Source organism: Myotis yumanensis, unplaced genomic scaffold, assembly GCF_028538775.1.
Source record: "Myotis yumanensis isolate MYYU_CA2020_CCGP unplaced genomic scaffold, mMyoYum1.0.hap1 SCAF_1, whole genome shotgun sequence".
NCBI classification, from domain to species: Eukaryota; Metazoa; Chordata; class Mammalia; order Chiroptera; family Vespertilionidae; genus Myotis; species Myotis yumanensis.
In genome coordinates, this window is record NW_027223752.1 from 79953070 (window position 1) to 79968929 (window position 15860).

At 39.8% G+C, this 15860-nt stretch overlaps 1 protein-coding gene across 3 annotated transcripts; it reads left to right on the forward strand.

Moving 5' to 3' along the window:
- The first annotated feature begins 2768 nt into the window (after window positions 1-2768).
- Window positions 2769-14080, forward strand: PARP2 (poly(ADP-ribose) polymerase 2). Of its 3 annotated transcripts, XM_070425755.1 has the most exons (16): window positions 2770-2869; window positions 4306-4446; window positions 4738-4808; window positions 5534-5584; window positions 7547-7643; window positions 8060-8135; window positions 8774-8876; window positions 10068-10230; window positions 10482-10620; window positions 11816-11879; window positions 11961-12095; window positions 12366-12493; window positions 12643-12742; window positions 13283-13381; window positions 13600-13724; window positions 13821-14080. In XM_070425755.1, the coding sequence occupies exons 1-16, from the start codon at window positions 2815-2817 to the stop codon at window positions 13978-13980; spliced, it is 1707 nt and encodes a 568-aa protein (XP_070281856.1). In that variant the 5' UTR covers window positions 2770-2814; the 3' UTR covers window positions 13981-14080. The 3 variants fall into 3 exon arrangements, with proteins under 3 accessions (XP_070281865.1, XP_070281856.1, XP_070281875.1); XM_070425764.1 differs by lacking the exons at window positions 12366-12493; window positions 12643-12742 and having other exon boundaries at window positions 2769-2869; XM_070425774.1 differs by lacking the exons at window positions 2770-2869; window positions 4738-4808 and having other exon boundaries at window positions 4338-4446.
- The last annotated feature ends 1780 nt before the right edge of the window (window positions 14081-15860 follow it).

The window sequence follows — 15860 nt, forward strand, 5'->3', positions numbered from 1 at the left end:
TCCCTGTACTATAATTGTGTGATCAAAGACAGCCTATTTATTCTACAGGCCTGGCTGAAACTAGGACTTGATAAATGCTTAATTATATATTACCCAATATACGACACCACAGCAATATGAGTAGTGCTGGTAAATCCATGGAAATGGTATCTTGTTTTAGTGTGCTTTATAAATTACAAACACTCAAACATTTTAAATAATTAATTACAATCACAAATTTAAAATATTGGATTTTTTCTAATGATTTAAGCTCCTTAAAAACATAGGAATATAATAACTTCAAGGTTAAGCAGTAAAACTCACATTTACACTCTACAAATTGGAATGAAAAGGGAGCTATACAATAAACCTGACAAGCTCATGGGGCCACAAGGCAGGCCTGACAAGCTCAGTGACCAAAAGTGACCACACAGGGTGGGGTGGTCTGATCAAGTTCCTAACTGGGCAGGTCATGGCAGGTAGTCATCCATCAATTTTCCTGTCATTTTAACATGTTGTTCTAGAATACAGATAAAAGAGAAATTTAAATAAATCTTAGGAATACCATATCAAAATCAGTGATACCACTTAAAACATTCACTTATTAGGATAAAAAGTCTTCATTGGCACAGTTAATTCTCTTTAGTTGTACTTATTTTGATTAATTTGTCATTTTTGTTGTATTTTAAAATTTATTATGACTATTATAAGCATACAGAAAAACAGGAAAAAGAATATAATGAATATCTAAAGGCCTATTACCTAAATTTAACAATTATTTGTATTTTGCCCTATTTGATAATTTTGACTGAAGTATTTTTAAAGCAAATTCCAGATATAATGACATTTTATCCCTAAATACTATAGCATGCATTTTTTAAAAAAATACGTTTTCATTGATTCCAGAGAGAGGAAGGGAGAGGAAGAGATAGAAACATCAATGATGAGAGAGAATAATCGATCGGCTGCCTTCCACACGCCCTCCACTGGGGATCAGCCTGCAGCCGGGTCCTGTGCCCCAACCAGAATTGAACCATGACCTCCTGGTTCATGGGTGGATGCTCAACCACGGAGCGACACATGCATTTTTAAATCCTAACTATAATACCATTATCACATCTAATAAGTAATTCCCTAAAGTCATCTAATACTCAGTCCATACCTACATATCCTCAAAAGGTCTTTTATTGCTGGCTTGTTTAAACCGGCACCCAAATATCAAACGCTGCATTTGGTTGCTATACTCAAACGTCTCTTTTAATCTAAAAAAGTGCCTACCTTATTATTTTTTTCTTATAACAATAACTTACTGAAGAGAGTAGGTCAGTTGCTCTGTGGAATATGAATTTGCATTTTTATCCCATGTGAGTCTGAACATTTTTTCCATGTGCTTGCTTATAATACAAACTGTTTATTTATAACTTTTGTCCACTTATCTACAGAGGTTTTGATTTTTCTTATGACTTTGAGACAGCTCTTTATATGTTAAGCACATTTCATTCAACTTTTAAACACTCTGCAGCTTTCCTTAGGGCTTTGTCTCAAATTCTTTAATTTTCTTCTTTAAGAATAGTTATTTTCCTGTTTTCTTGCATTGTCTAAATAAAACCTAAGAAAATTATTAATCACTCTGTTATGGCCTGAATTGTGACCCCCCACCACCACCCCACCTCCACCACCCATGCATATGGTGAAGTTTGAACCCCCAGTACCTCAGAATAAGACTGTATTTGGAGGCAATGACTTTAAAGAAGTAATTAAAGTGCAATAGGTCATGTAAGTGGGCCCTAATCCAATATCACTAGTGTCCTTATAAAAAGAGCAGACTAGGACACACACACAAAGGGAAGCCCATGCACGGGAAAATACAGGAAGAAGAAAGCCATCTACCATCCAAAGAAAGAGATCTTGAAGAAAAAAAAACTCTGCCGACACCTTAATCTTGGATTTCTTTCTAGCCTTTAGGTAAAGGCAAGTGAGATGGCATATTTCTGTTGTTTGAGCCACCCACTTATTTATACAGCCCTCGCAAACAAATACACGGTATAACATTTAGTAAGTCACTGAAATTTCTCTAAAGATCAATTTTCACAGATGTAAAATGAGGATAATAATACCTACGCTATAGGGTGTTGTGAGAATTAATATAGTAAGCATTAAATAATCTATCTGTTATCCTCATGAAGATTAAGTGAATTTGTGCATGCAAAATAAAGCACTTAGCCCCTGACCATTCTAAAATCCAACTAAGCCCTCTGCAGCAAAAGAGGACGGCGGGAGAGTAGTCTGAATTGGGTTATGAGGCCCCCTTGCGGAGTGCCTCACCTCAGCCATTGAACTCACTTTGCTGGCCGTGAGTCTGTTCCAAGCTCCGCTTGAGGAGGCATCCGCCAGGCCCCTCCCGAGGGCGGGGTCCATGGCTTCTCCTGCCCAGTCTGCCCTCGCGCGGAGACCCGTTCTCTGGGAACTCACCTCCCCGCTGCTCAGGGAGGGCCCTGTTAGGGCCGCTTTTGGCTCTAGTCTCAGACCTTCCCAGGGGACATGGGGTGGAGTGACGAGGTGCACTCAGCGCGTAGCCCCACCAATGAGCTTCCCTCCGCCCTTGGAAGGAGGAGGCGTACACGGCGGATATATAAGGCCCCCTTATGTATAGTCCTTTTATGGTTAGGGTGACTTCCCACAACGCATAGCGACATGCAAATTTGACGGGCGTGCCTCTTCTGTCCCTGCGGGCAACTTCTCTCCTGGACGCGCGCTCGCACTGCGTGTTCCCGCCTTTTGACTCCAGCCGAGCGAATCCTGGGAGAGGGCAGGTGACGTCAACAGTCAGGCTCGATGGCGGCGCGGCGGCAGCTGATGGGGACCAGCGGCCGGCGCAGTCGGGCGTCAGGTTCGGAGATCATTGTTGGGGGCGGAATGCTGGGGGGCGGGAAGTCGGGAACAGAACGGCGCCTCCTACTCCAGCCCCGCCCCCTTCCGTCGCCCCCTGTCCCGCACTTGGCAGCCAAACTAGTTTTGGTAGTAAACTTACAAGATTTCGGTTTTCGGAGCTTTTTAATTATAGAATTGTGGATCTAACAAAGTGCCAGCTCTAGTGTATCTATGTCTAATGTCATCCAATCAAAACAAATTTAATTGTAAGATGCATCATTATTTTATGTAACAGTAAGAAGGGAAAAACGCTTCCAGTTAAAACATGATTCATGGTTCATGTGTCATCCATGGTGAGATGCATCCGGGTTGCAGAATTGGTAAAATGCAAGTCTTAGAATTGATGAGATCTTTATTCTCTGTGTTACATATCAAATGCATAGTCCCGTCCAACAGATGCGGTATTATTGTCATCCTGCGGATTTTACAGTTGGGACAACTGATGAGATAACTTCTGCAAGGTTCCGCAGCTAAGAGTCAGAGCCGAGCTCTAAGCTCACACAGACTCCAAAGCGCTTTACTAACGTTTCCTCATTCCACCACAGGTATTTTAGTGATAGGTAGTGGGGGTGGGCACAAGTAAACAGAACAGATAAGCTATGAGACTCATGCCTCAGCCTATGAACTCACAAGAGTCCCATGACTCCCTTGTACTTTTTTTTTTTTAAACAACTGCTAGTCAATTATTTAAAAGGTTGATTTAAGCATCTGCAACGGCTCAATGACTCCTGCTTCAATACTGAAGGCAGTAATCTGCTCAACAATCTCAGAAGGGCTGTGCAAGTCCGTGAGTCCCCTGTGGGTCCTCGCCTGAAACCATCCCAAATCTTAGAACCCTCCCACAGGGAGGTTTTCTTGGGATTCTCAGTGTTTTGGTAGGCATCTCCGCTGGTCCTTTCACTTTGAGACACTTTTCCTTTGCACTTCTGATCAAGTCAAAACACACCTGTTCCAAAGACGTTACCTTGGGTCGGGTTAGAGAGTAATTCTAATTCGGTGAATCACAGCCACCTCTGGTTCCACGGGTGTCTTTCTGGAATCTTTTTTTTTTTTTTCTGGAATCTTTAAAAGCCACGGCTGCGCTGGGGTTTCCTGGCTGACTTGTTCCTCCGTTAGAGCGAATAGTGGTGAGTAAGGAGCAGGAGTGGGCAGGATGGAGCTCCGCTGCAGCTGCAAAGAGCCTTTTACTTTATTTTACTTTTTTATTTGGCCAGAATAGCAATTTCGGAAGCGATTACTCAGACTATTATCAACAGTTGTTATTGTTTCTTTGTAACCTTACAAAACCATCCTAAACCATTTCCTTAAAAAGGCGGTGCTTTTTCAAAGTAGGATTATATCCACTGTACACTCATTCTTTGTTTTGCTTCTTTGTCTGCCCATTCTTGCCCTTAGCTTCTAAAGCATCAAATGAAACCGACAATACAGAAGACTCTCCTCCTGCCAAGAAAACTCGAAGATGCCAGAGGCAGGAGGTGAAAAAAGAGCCTGTGCCTGGAGGAAAGGCTGATGAGGGCCAAACCGAAGACAAGCAAGGTCAGCCTGGTGTGGTAGGCCAGGGAGGACATGGGCCAGCAAGGAGGTCCCTGGGAGGGGTAAACGTGGAGGATATTCTGTTCTTTCAGCTCTCATTTCTCCAAGGCACAGTAACTTCCTATCTTCTGGGTTTACCATTTTCTTGGAACCTTCAGTTTCATGATTTGAAACGGATCGAGGCTTGAGCAGATCAGGACTGCCTAGGAAGGGCAAAGTTTATTATGACAAGTTTCTTTCTAACCAGTTTGATTCCCATACAAGTAGACATAGTACATGCCTGTCTTTCCTCAGAGTCTGTGAAGACCTTGCTGTTAAAGGGCAAAGCTCCCGTGGACCCAGAGTGCACCCTAAAGGTGGGGAAGGTGAGAGACTCCTCAACCCATTGGTTTCTCAGAGAGCAGTGTTCTATTGTTGTTGGGATTCTCACTGGAACATTGCTAGTATTTATTTCACGAATCCTCGCCAAAATATTACTAGTGATTCATTTTCTGCAAGGCTAAATGATGGCAGTGGTGGTGTTAAGGATTAATAATCAGGGTGTCATCAGCTTTCCATACATCATTCTCTTTTTTCAGTTAGAAAATTACATCATTATCAAGGGAAAAAATGAGAAACTATGCCCTGGTATGGCATGAATTACTGAGAATAGGTTTTCTTTAACTGAGAATCATTTGTATTGTATTTCTGTAATTATAGAAAGGCTTCATGTTTGTTTTTTTGTTTTTAAAATACGTTTTTATTGATTTTAGAGAGGAGGGGAGAGGGATAGAGAGAGAAACATCAATCAATTACCTCCTTCATACCCCCTACTGGGAATCTGCGAGGGATCGAGCATGCAATCCTGGGCATGTGCCCTGACTGGGAATTGAATAAGTGGCCTCTTGGTTCATGGGTCGACCCTCAACCACTGAGCCACCCCGGTTTTTATTATAGGAATGACAGCTTATGTGTGAAAGAAGACACTTTTGCATTTCTTTCCCTGGAAGATGGATGTTGGTAGTGCTGGAGAATGACCCCTTGAGGCGTAAGGCCTCACTTAGGATCTCATCAAGACTATACAAATGTCAGTTTTTTCTTCTCTCCCTAGGCCCATATCTACTGTGAAGGGAATGATGTGTATGATGTCATGTTAAATCAGGTAAGGGGAGAAGCCATTCTATTTATGGGAATTTCTTCTTGACAGTTATTGATGACAGTGTTCCAAAGCCCAGATCATTAATTCTGGAGTCCCTTATGTTAGGCACATGCTCCGTAGTAAAGTCTACCTAATAGCGGAGTCCTCGATAACAAGCAGATTTTTTTGCAGATTTCTTGTCTTTTATTGAACCTATGAACTCTCTGTTCATATCATTTTGCACATTTCCCGACAGGTTGTTGGTCTTTTTCTTACTGGCTACGAGGAACTTTATATAATATGAGAATAGTGTTTCATCTATAACAGCAATTTTCAACCTTTTTAACCTCCTAGCACATAAACTAATTACTGAAATTCAGTGGCACACCAAAAAATAAATTTTTTGTCCACCTGACAAAAGAAATAGGTATTAATTTGATTCATTCACATAGGACAGCTATTGTGTTGGCTGTTGTCATTATTTTATTTGGCAATCAAAGGGAAAAGAAGTCAGTGCCCCTGACTACATAGTCAAGTACTGCATGTTCTAAAAATTTTTGAGGCACACCATTTGAAAATCACTGGTCTGTAGTATAAATTGCCTGTATGTTTTTTCAAATTTGTCATTTGCCTTTTGATTTTCTTTCTGGTATACTTTTTGCCCTTATTGAAGTTTACATTTTTATGTTAAATTTATGAATTTTTTTCTTAACCTTTTCCTCTTTGTTTATTTTTGTTGTTTTGAATAGATAATACATTTGCCTGGTTAAAATATATATATCCTAATTATATATCTTCATATTTGAACTTATACACCCATCACATATAATTTTAATGGCTACCTAGTAGTCCTTTGTTACTACTTCTTTTACATGAAATATGAGCATCTTACAGCTCCTTTTTGTTCTAACATCCTATGAGTTTACAGTGTGATTAAGTATAAGATAGGAAGGGGCAGACACTTAATTAAAAGAGTGCCTGGATAACCAGGACTCAACCTTATCACACAAACTACTATTCCTTATCATGGACTACTCCCTCCCTTCACTCTAAGTTACTTACCGTATACCTCTCTTAAGATTCTAGTCACATTCTCTCTAAATGTCTCCAAGTCATGCCAGGGACTGATGTGGCAGTGGTTTCTGCCTGTCCTCTATCCCTTCCTAACATTGTCCTGCTCTCAGCTCATTGTCAAATCGCTGCAGTTGACAAAATAAACCTTAGTTAAAGCTATTAAACAGTAAATTGTCTAAACAAATAAGCATAATAGTTATGGATCTTTGAGGCATCAAAATTGTCTTCATTTGAAAAATAATTATTGAGAATGGATTGGGAGCTGGAAAACACATTTGAGATTGGGTAGTGTGCCGAGCCAGCTCAGACAAGGGTTCGAAAGCCTGAGTGAGGGCGGTGAAGGATGAAGAAATGACAGACAAAGAGAATAAGGATCTTCCTGTGCCTGGTTGAAGCCACAGAGAGAGATCCAGAGGCAAGCTGAGCCTTTATTTTATAGCCAGAGGTAAACAAGGTAGTGGTCACCATAGTTACAATGTCCTTGTGAGTTTCACTTGTTTTGGCAGCACTTGCTACTTCTCCCTCAGCCCATTAGCTTCCCAGATAAGATCTAGGGAGCATCATAAGGTCAAGCCTAATTATACAAAGAGGACTGTGCCCTCTAAGTTGGGACTTGTTTGTGGCTTTGCCAACAGGTCAGTCCGAGGCTTAACCCTATAGCCGCGCCCTACAGGGTAGAAAGTTTGAGGAAGCTTCCAGGCTCCATTATTAATTCCTAGAAATTCAAAGTTTAATGTAGAACCTAATCCTTCCTTAAATCTTCACTCTTACAGGAATCTGATTGCCTTGTCCATGCTGTTCTTTTCCTTATGGCAATTACTGGCACCTCTGACCAAGGAAGAGTCGTTGGTTTATGCTTCTTCTATTTGCAAGCCTGTTATTTTATGTTTCTGTTTTTCTCACTCATCATAGACCAATCTCCAGTTCAACAACAACAAGTACTATCTGATTCAGCTGTTAGAAGATGATGCTCAGAGGAACTTCAGTGTTTGGATGAGATGGGGCCGAGGTAATGACTTATTATGCATTTTCTGAGTTGTCATTTAGAAAGCCAGAAGCAACTTAGTGAGTGGCCAAGGATCCTCTAAGCTTAAATTGGTGGAAGGGAGCCTCTGTAACTTGGGGCGGGGCTTAGGAGTCGGATTGTGCTTTCTGTAATTTCGCAGTGGCAGGCATTTTCGGTAGGAAGTTCTCATTGGAAAAACTACGAGCAGCCTGTTGAGAGACATAACTCATAGTGCTGCTCATGAACTGTGGCAGTTAGTAGGAGGTAACTAATAGCAACAAGATATATTCCCTAAGCCCTTTCACTTTTTCCTGTCCATTTGTTGGAAGCTAACCAGACCTTAGAGAACTGGCTTGTTACTATTAGAGAGCTCTTCTTGGGTTAGGTTTCCAATCTTATATGTGGCATTTACTTTGCAGTTGGGAAAGTGGGGCAGCACAGCTTGGTGGTTTGTTCAGGGGACCTCAACAAGGCCAAGGAAATCTTTCAGAAGAAGTGAGTACTAAGAAATGAGTGTAAAAATATACCCTTCTTCTTCTTGGATGTATCTTCTTTAAGAATTTTATAAATGTGATTTGGCCTAAATGTTAATGTCTTTCCACTATAACATGCTGTGACTAGAACACCAAACTGCGTCCTTAGTTAGTGATTACATCACCTGGAACCTTGAAATTGACTAAAAATAGAAGATCTAATATAATTTAGCACATGATCAACAACTTAGGAAATTTGGGGAAAGTGGGATGAGAATATATAGCTAGAGTTTAAAAAAAATACTTTTCCTATGGATGGATGAAGAACTTTTCTGGAGTCTCTAGAAACGTTTCCTTCAGAGAAAGGGGTTGGATAGGGATCTTTTTGTCTTTAACTTCCAATGGCTTGTATGGTGTTCCGGAGGCTTTGGGAAGCCCAAAGGTCCGTTTCCCCTCATTTTTTTGTTCCCTTTATACCCAGAACCTTACTGTTTATTCTGGGCTCTAATTTAGAATCCAGATTTATGGAAAGTTGATGTGTAAGAAAGCTCTGTTGTGGGAAATAAAGTTTGGAGATATTCTAAGGAAACAATTGTAAGCCCATCCCTACTAATAGACCCTTATTTGTAAGATTTTTTCTCACCACCTTGGACTCTACAGATTCCTTGACAAAACAAAAAACAATTGGGAGGATCGTGAGAAGTTTAAGAAGGTGCCTGGAAAATATGATATGGTACAAATGGACTATACCACCAATACTCAGGTAAACTGACTGCATGTTTAGGGGGAAAACTGTTTCCTCTTAACCAGGGTGAAGTCTAACAGAATGACTTAGATCAGTTCATAGATCAGAATGGGCCAAAGTATCCTGAGTCTTGCTATTTCCTACCCAAGAACAGATTACAGTTCCCTCATGAGTTACCTTCACTCATCTTTGTAATCTTCAAGGGATTGTAGAATGAGGATAAATGTGCTTTTTTTCTAGTCTCTATTATTGACTAAGGTTCTTATAAAATCTTAGGTCCTGTTTCCAGAAGTTTCATGTTACAAATCAAGAGAGGAGTAATTAATAGTCAAATGGAAAAAACTACATTTAAAGTTGTCTTTACTTCTGGTTTTACAGGGTGGAGCAAAAGTAGGTTTACAGTTGTTTGCATGGAAAATAATACAGGCAGTCCTCGGGTTACGCCGGACTCGACGTACATCATTTTGTGGTTACGTCGCCATCTCCCATTTACAGTATTTATTTTTTAAAAATTCTGTCATTTTGCCTAACTGGTTTGGCTCAGTGGATAGAGCATCAGCCTGTGGACTCAAGGATCCCAGGTTCGATTCCGGTCAAAGGCATGTACCTTGGTTGTGGGCACATCCCCAGTAGGGGGTATGCAAGAGGCAGCTGATCGATGTTTCTAACTCTCTATCTCTCTCCCTTCCTCTCTGTAAAAAATCAATAAAATATATTTATAAAAAAAAATTCTGTCATTTTGACATATGTACATATGTGCCTTATGTTTTTTATTATTTATTTACCACAAGTAAAGGTCAGGAATTGTTATCTTTCTTTTAAATTTCTTTTACTGTTTCACTTCTTTACTGTTGTGTAATGTGCTCCATGTGAATAACGTAGGTGCTTACATAGGTGGGTTCGGACTTATGGCAAAAATCGCGTTACGTCTTGCTGTAGGAACGGATCTCCGAAGTAACCCGAGGACCTACTGTACAATAGTTAATAAACAATAATACAAGAATAAACTTTCACATATTCACAACTGTAAAGGCAGAGTAGGACTAGAAGGTGGAAGTCATATTGAGTACTCTTCCTAGGTAATTATGGCATGGGCCTGCATTAAAAACAGAGGCAGATGTTCACCTGCCAGGAATATTGTACAGCCAGTTCTTGCAGAGAGCTTAAAATAGATCCTTTTAGATTTTATTATTTATATTTTGGCTATAGAATGAAGAGGAAACAAAAAAAGAGGAATCTCTTAAATCCCCCTTGAAACCGGAGTCACAGCTAGATCTTCGTGTACAAGAGCTGATAAAGTTGATCTGTAATGTCCAGGCCATGGAAGAGATGATGATAGAAATGAAATATGACACCAAGAAAGCTCCACTTGGTAGGACTTCAGGTTCTATCCTACATTCTCTCCATATTTCCTAGTTCCTTTAACGAGTTCTTTCATCACTATCATGATTGAAAACTTGCTGATAGGAATGAAGAAAAAGAGATTTGGGGAGAGGGGCTGTGTGGAGGGAGGAGGGTCTATTTTGAAAATTGAAAGGTGAGAGTCTGTGTTGGGCAGGGCATAAATGTAGTTTTTAGGATAGGACCTTAGTTGTGGAGTCTGATCTCTTGCTGGGTCTGCAGGGAAGCTGACAGTGGCACAAATCAAGGCAGGTTACCAGTCTCTTAAGAAGATTGAGGACTGTATTCGGGCTGGCCAACAAGGACGAGCTCTCGTGGAAGCATGCAATGAATTCTACACCAGAATCCCACATGACTTTGGGTAAGGCCTATGCTGTTATTTCACTTTGGTCTTCTACTCAGTCTTTCATTTCTAAGGAAATGATCATCTGGAATAGATACAGAGCCAAAATGATTTATAGATAGCCTAACTAATCAGCTTACAAGTATGGAATTCAGTCTTCTGGCCTGATTACAACCATATTCTCTGACCAAGTGGAAGTTACCAACTCAAGTGAGGATGAGTTTAACTATCCAACCAACAAGTAACTATCCAACCACCTTCAGGCATATCACCCCCTATTTCGTGTTCTTTAAGGCAACTATAACCACACACCATTTCTGTGAACTTAAATAAAGGGTGTCCCAAAATTCATGCAAGAAGTAATTTTGATAGAAAACACAGGTTTATAATTAAACATTGTAAATTTTTTATTGGTTCATAAAGTATACAGTATAGGGTTATGTATGGAATAACATATTGGGTAAATGGCCTCCACGGCTTTGCTGGCATATATGCACTCTTTGAAATTTTCCATGACCGAAATGCGGCTGCTCAGGCAATAACAGTTAATGGTGCTCGCTACAGCAACATGATAATCCAGTTTTTTGTGCCGTGGAGGCATTTACCCGATATGCTATTCCATACATAACCCTATATATGAATCAATAAAAAATTTACAATTTTTAATTATAAACCTGTGTTTTCTATCAAAATTACTTCGTGCGTGAATTTTGGGACACCCTTTATTAGGCATATACATTCCTTTATCTTTGTTGATTCTATATTCTTGTGCTTATTTTATTCCTTCTAATGCTTTATAGAGCTCTGTGAACTAGAAATAACCCTGAGTGGTCTACTGCTTCTAGACAGGACTATACCCAAAGTATTCCTTATTGATAGCAATATATCTTCTTTTTCTTTCTTTTTCTTTTTTTTTTAATATCTTCTTTTTAGAAAAGTATCCCATAAAGAAGAATTTTCAACTCGTCTCAAATGTCAAAATCTATATGTTTTATCCTACTCAGAGTATATACATCATATCTCTCTATATTTGGAAGTTAAAATATCTTTATGGATCTCTCTCTCTCTCTCTCTCTCTCTCTCTTTCTCTTTCTCTCTCTCCAAAAACCAAAGTTTCTTATATCTTTTTTCTAAATGACCTATCTTTAGTCTGTTATTTTTAGTCATGTGCCACAGATCAGAGACTTATTATGGGTTATATCTCTATCCTTAGACTCCGTACTCCTCCATTAATCCGGACGGAGAAAGAACTGTCAGACAAAATACAACTACTAGAGGTGAGAGACGTGTGGATTGGGAAGTATTAAATCTCTTATCCCAGGTTCTTCCTATATTGATTCTATATCTCATCTTGTCAGGCTTTGGGAGACATTGAAATTGCCATTAAGCTGGTAAAGACCGAGCTGCAAAGCCCAGAACATCCATTGGACCAACACTATAAAAAACTACATTGTGCCTTGCACCCTTTAGACCATAAAAGTTATGAGTTCAAAGTAAGAAAATGTTCATTTATGTTCATACCTTTAAAACCTACCCTTCCCCACCCCACTGTTTTCTGGCTACATCTGGTTAAGAGCAAACTTTTGTATAGGACAGAATTTCTATTTACTAGAAATTTGGGAAGGTAGAGCTCTTTCTGACTGCCTTGTGAGACCATTTGGGAGCAGAAAGGTCTCAATTTACACCAGAGGCCCTGAAGTTCTCAGCTTAGTCTGGTCTATTATAGAGTCCACATTGGCCATTTCTTTCATTCTTTTTCACAGATAATTTCCCAGTACCTTCAATCTACCCATGCTCCCACACACAGTGACTATACCATGACCTTGCTGGATGTTTTTGAAGTAGAGAAGGAGGGTGAGAAAGAAGCCTTCAAAGAGGACCTTCATAACAGGTCTCAGTTTAGCTTTGGGTTTGGGAAGATATTCCCTTGCCTGGAGTGCAGTTATGGAACTAAGGGAAGGATGGCACAGAGAGCTGTTGGCTTTATGCTTAGAGCCTCTGTTTGCAGGAGAGACAACAATAACAGTGGCTTTTCCTTAGGATGCTGCTATGGCATGGTTCCAGGCTGAGCAACTGGGTAGGAATCCTGAGCCATGGGCTTCAGATTGCCCCACCTGAGGCTCCCATCACAGGTTACATGGTGAGTAGAAAGTGAACCCTAGAAGGAGGCACAAGGGAAAAGAATACAATAATTTTCTCAGTCCTAGTCCTTTTTTCTCCTAGATTATGATTAGTGGTGCCCTTTCCAAGCATTGAATCAGCTCACTTTTTTTTTTTTAATTTTAAAGAGAGGAAAGGAGAGAGAGACATTGATCGGTTGCCTCCCACACATGCCCCAACTGGGGATCAAACCCACAACCTGGATATGTGCCCTGACTGGGAATTGAACCCGCCACCTTTTGGTGTATGGGACAACGCTCCAACCAACAGCCATACAGGCCAGGCCCAGCTCACTTTTTACTATGTCTCTCTTTATTTAAATTCCTAAATATGTCTATCCTTTCTCCCTAGAAGCAGAGATTCACCAATGCTAAGCTTCTCTGGGACATAACTGTGAGGGGAAATGGGAAAGGGTCTCTATTGTGTTTAAGATGATAGAAACGCAGGGTCAGTGATGTGAGCCTCCCTTCTAACACAATACGTTAAGCTGCTGACCTTGGTATTTATTTATATATTTCAGTTTGGAAAAGGAATCTACTTTGCTGACATGTCTTCCAAGAGTGCCAATTACTGCTTCGCCTCTCGCCTAAAGGATATTGGATTACTGCTCCTATCAGAGGTAGGGCAAGAACACATCTATGGTCTCTAGTTTATTATCCCTATTTTTCCAAAGAAAAGTTTGACCACAAAGAACTTGAGTGGGGAGCCAAGTGCAATTTCCATTGCATTCGATTCCTCTGCTACAGGGGAAGAAAGTACTGATGGGCTTTTCTGTTGGCTTCAGAGCCATCCAATTCTTGGTAGGGGGTGGGCGTTCAAAGATCTTTTGCTTTGCAGGTAGCTCTAGGTCAGTGTAATGAGCTACTGGAGGCCAACCCAGAGGCAGAAGGATTACTTCAGGGCAAACACAGCACCAAAGGACTGGGCAAGATGGCTCCCAATCCTGCGAGCTCCGTCACTCTGTAAGTACTCAGAGCTTGGCTAGATAGGGCTCTACTTTCTCTGTTTCAACTTCTGAACCAGAGGCAAGTGTTGACATGCTTTCCTCCACTTGGCAGGAATGGGAGTACAGTGCCCTTAGGACCAGCACATGACACAGGAATTCTGAATCCAGATGGTTATACCCTCAACTACAATGAATTTATTGTCTATAACCCCAACCAGGTCCGTATGCGATACCTTCTAAAGGTTCAATTTAATTTCCTGCAGCTGTGGTAACACTGATATTAAATAAACCAGAGAAGATATCTTCAAGCAAGGAAATAAACAACGTTGTACTTTTGAACTTTTTCTTATTTTATGTAATAAAAATAGTACAAATCTACCACTGGCTTCTTTGGGCTTTACTTCTGCAAGCACATAGTTCTTCTGATGTTAGTGTATCTTCATTTCCAGGACAGAAAGTATAATTATTCTTTGTATCTCACAGGTATCTAGGATCCTGGGGATTGTTGCTTTTCTTTTTCTTTCTTTTTCAAAATTTTTTATTAAAGTATAGCTGGCATACATACAACATTATGTGAGTTTCAGGTGTACAACATTGTTAGTCAATATTCATATACCTTATGAAGTGATCACCATAAAAAATCTAGTAACCATCTGTCACTATACAAAGTTACTATGATACTATTGACTATATTCCCTATGCTGTACATTATATCCCTGTGGGATCCTGTTCTTTCACAGCAGAATAGCTCTGTGCATTGAGGAATATTACTAATTTAGGCTATTACTTTTTGCCATTTAATTCAATTTTTCTGCAAACTGGAATTTGTTGGTTATTATTACAAGAAGAGAAGCAGCAAAGTCTGAATTGGTCCTTTTTTCCCAGTCTGATCTTCTCACTTGCCTTTTTCCCTGTTTATCAACTGCACACCAGGTCTCCCACCACTTTGTGTTTTAGGACTCAACAGATGTCCAGAAATTTAGAAAGCATTTGGAGGACTGTCACTAAGCCTAAATATATCTTGGGGAGGAGAGGCAAGAAGTAGAATGAGTTTTCATGTATCTTGTTCAATCTAAGAAGTACCAAAGTCCAATTCAGATCCAAAGACTTTCCGGTTATTAGTAATCACATCCAACACAGATAAACACACATAACACAGTTCCTTAAGTAACAATGAAGGTTATTTAAATGAAAACTTTAGCCTACAACATTTTAGAGAGACCAGACTACCAATATCAAAATTTAAAATGTAGACACCCTGCCCAGCAGGTGTGGCTCAGTGGTTGAGCATCAACCCATGAACCAAGAGGTTGCTGGTTTGATTCCCAGTCAGGGCACATGCCCAGGTTTTGGGCTTGATCCCCAGAAGGGGGCATTCAGGAGGCAGCTGATTGATGATGTTTCTCTCTCATCAATGTTTCTATTTATCCCTCTCCCTTCCTTTCTAAAAATCAATAAAAACATTTAAGAAAACTAAAAAATAAATAAATAAAAGAATATGTACACAATCTGTAAAAATTACAGATATACATGTTTACATGGGTGATGTCACTGTAGCATTGTTCTATGCAAAAATTTCCATAGATAAGGAAATAGTTAAATATATTCACTTACTGAAAGACTGCTGCTGTTAAAATTGAGTAGATTACACGCTTTTCCCAAAAAATAGGAGAGAAGGGAATACTTCCTAACACATTCTATAAAGGAGTATGAAACTAAAACCAGATAGGTATCACAAGAAAAGCAAACTATAGACCAATATCCCTTAAAAATATAGATATAAAAACACAATACAAACAAGTTTAAACCAGCAAGCTATAAAAAGGATGGATTATACACCATAACCAAATGAGATTACTGGAATGCAAGGTTGGTTCAACATAAGAAAATTAACTAATGGAGGACATAAATCACATAACCATCTTATTAAATGCAAAACAGCATTTGGTGAAATTCAACACCCTTCATGATAAGCAGTCAACAAATTAAGAATGGAAGGGACCTTCAACTTAATAAAGGATATCTATGAAAAACCCACAGAAAGACGGAAAGCCCTAAGATAAGGAACAAGACCAAAATGTCTGCGCTCACCACTTCCATTCAATGTTGTACAGAATTCTAGCCAGAGTAATTAGATCAGGAAAAGAGAATA

Coding starts and splice junctions, on each gene's coding strand:
- PARP2 (XM_070425755.1), top strand. CDS start 2,815: ATGGCGGCGCGGCGGCAGCTGATGGGGACCAGCGGCCGGCGCAGTCGG. Junction 10,621..11,815: donor AGAATCCCACATGACTTTGG/GTAAGGCCTATG, acceptor CTCTATCCTTAG/ACTCCGTACTCCTCCATTAA. Junction 13,725..13,820: donor CCTGCGAGCTCCGTCACTCT/GTAAGTACTCAG, acceptor TCCACTTGGCAG/GAATGGGAGTACAGTGCCCT.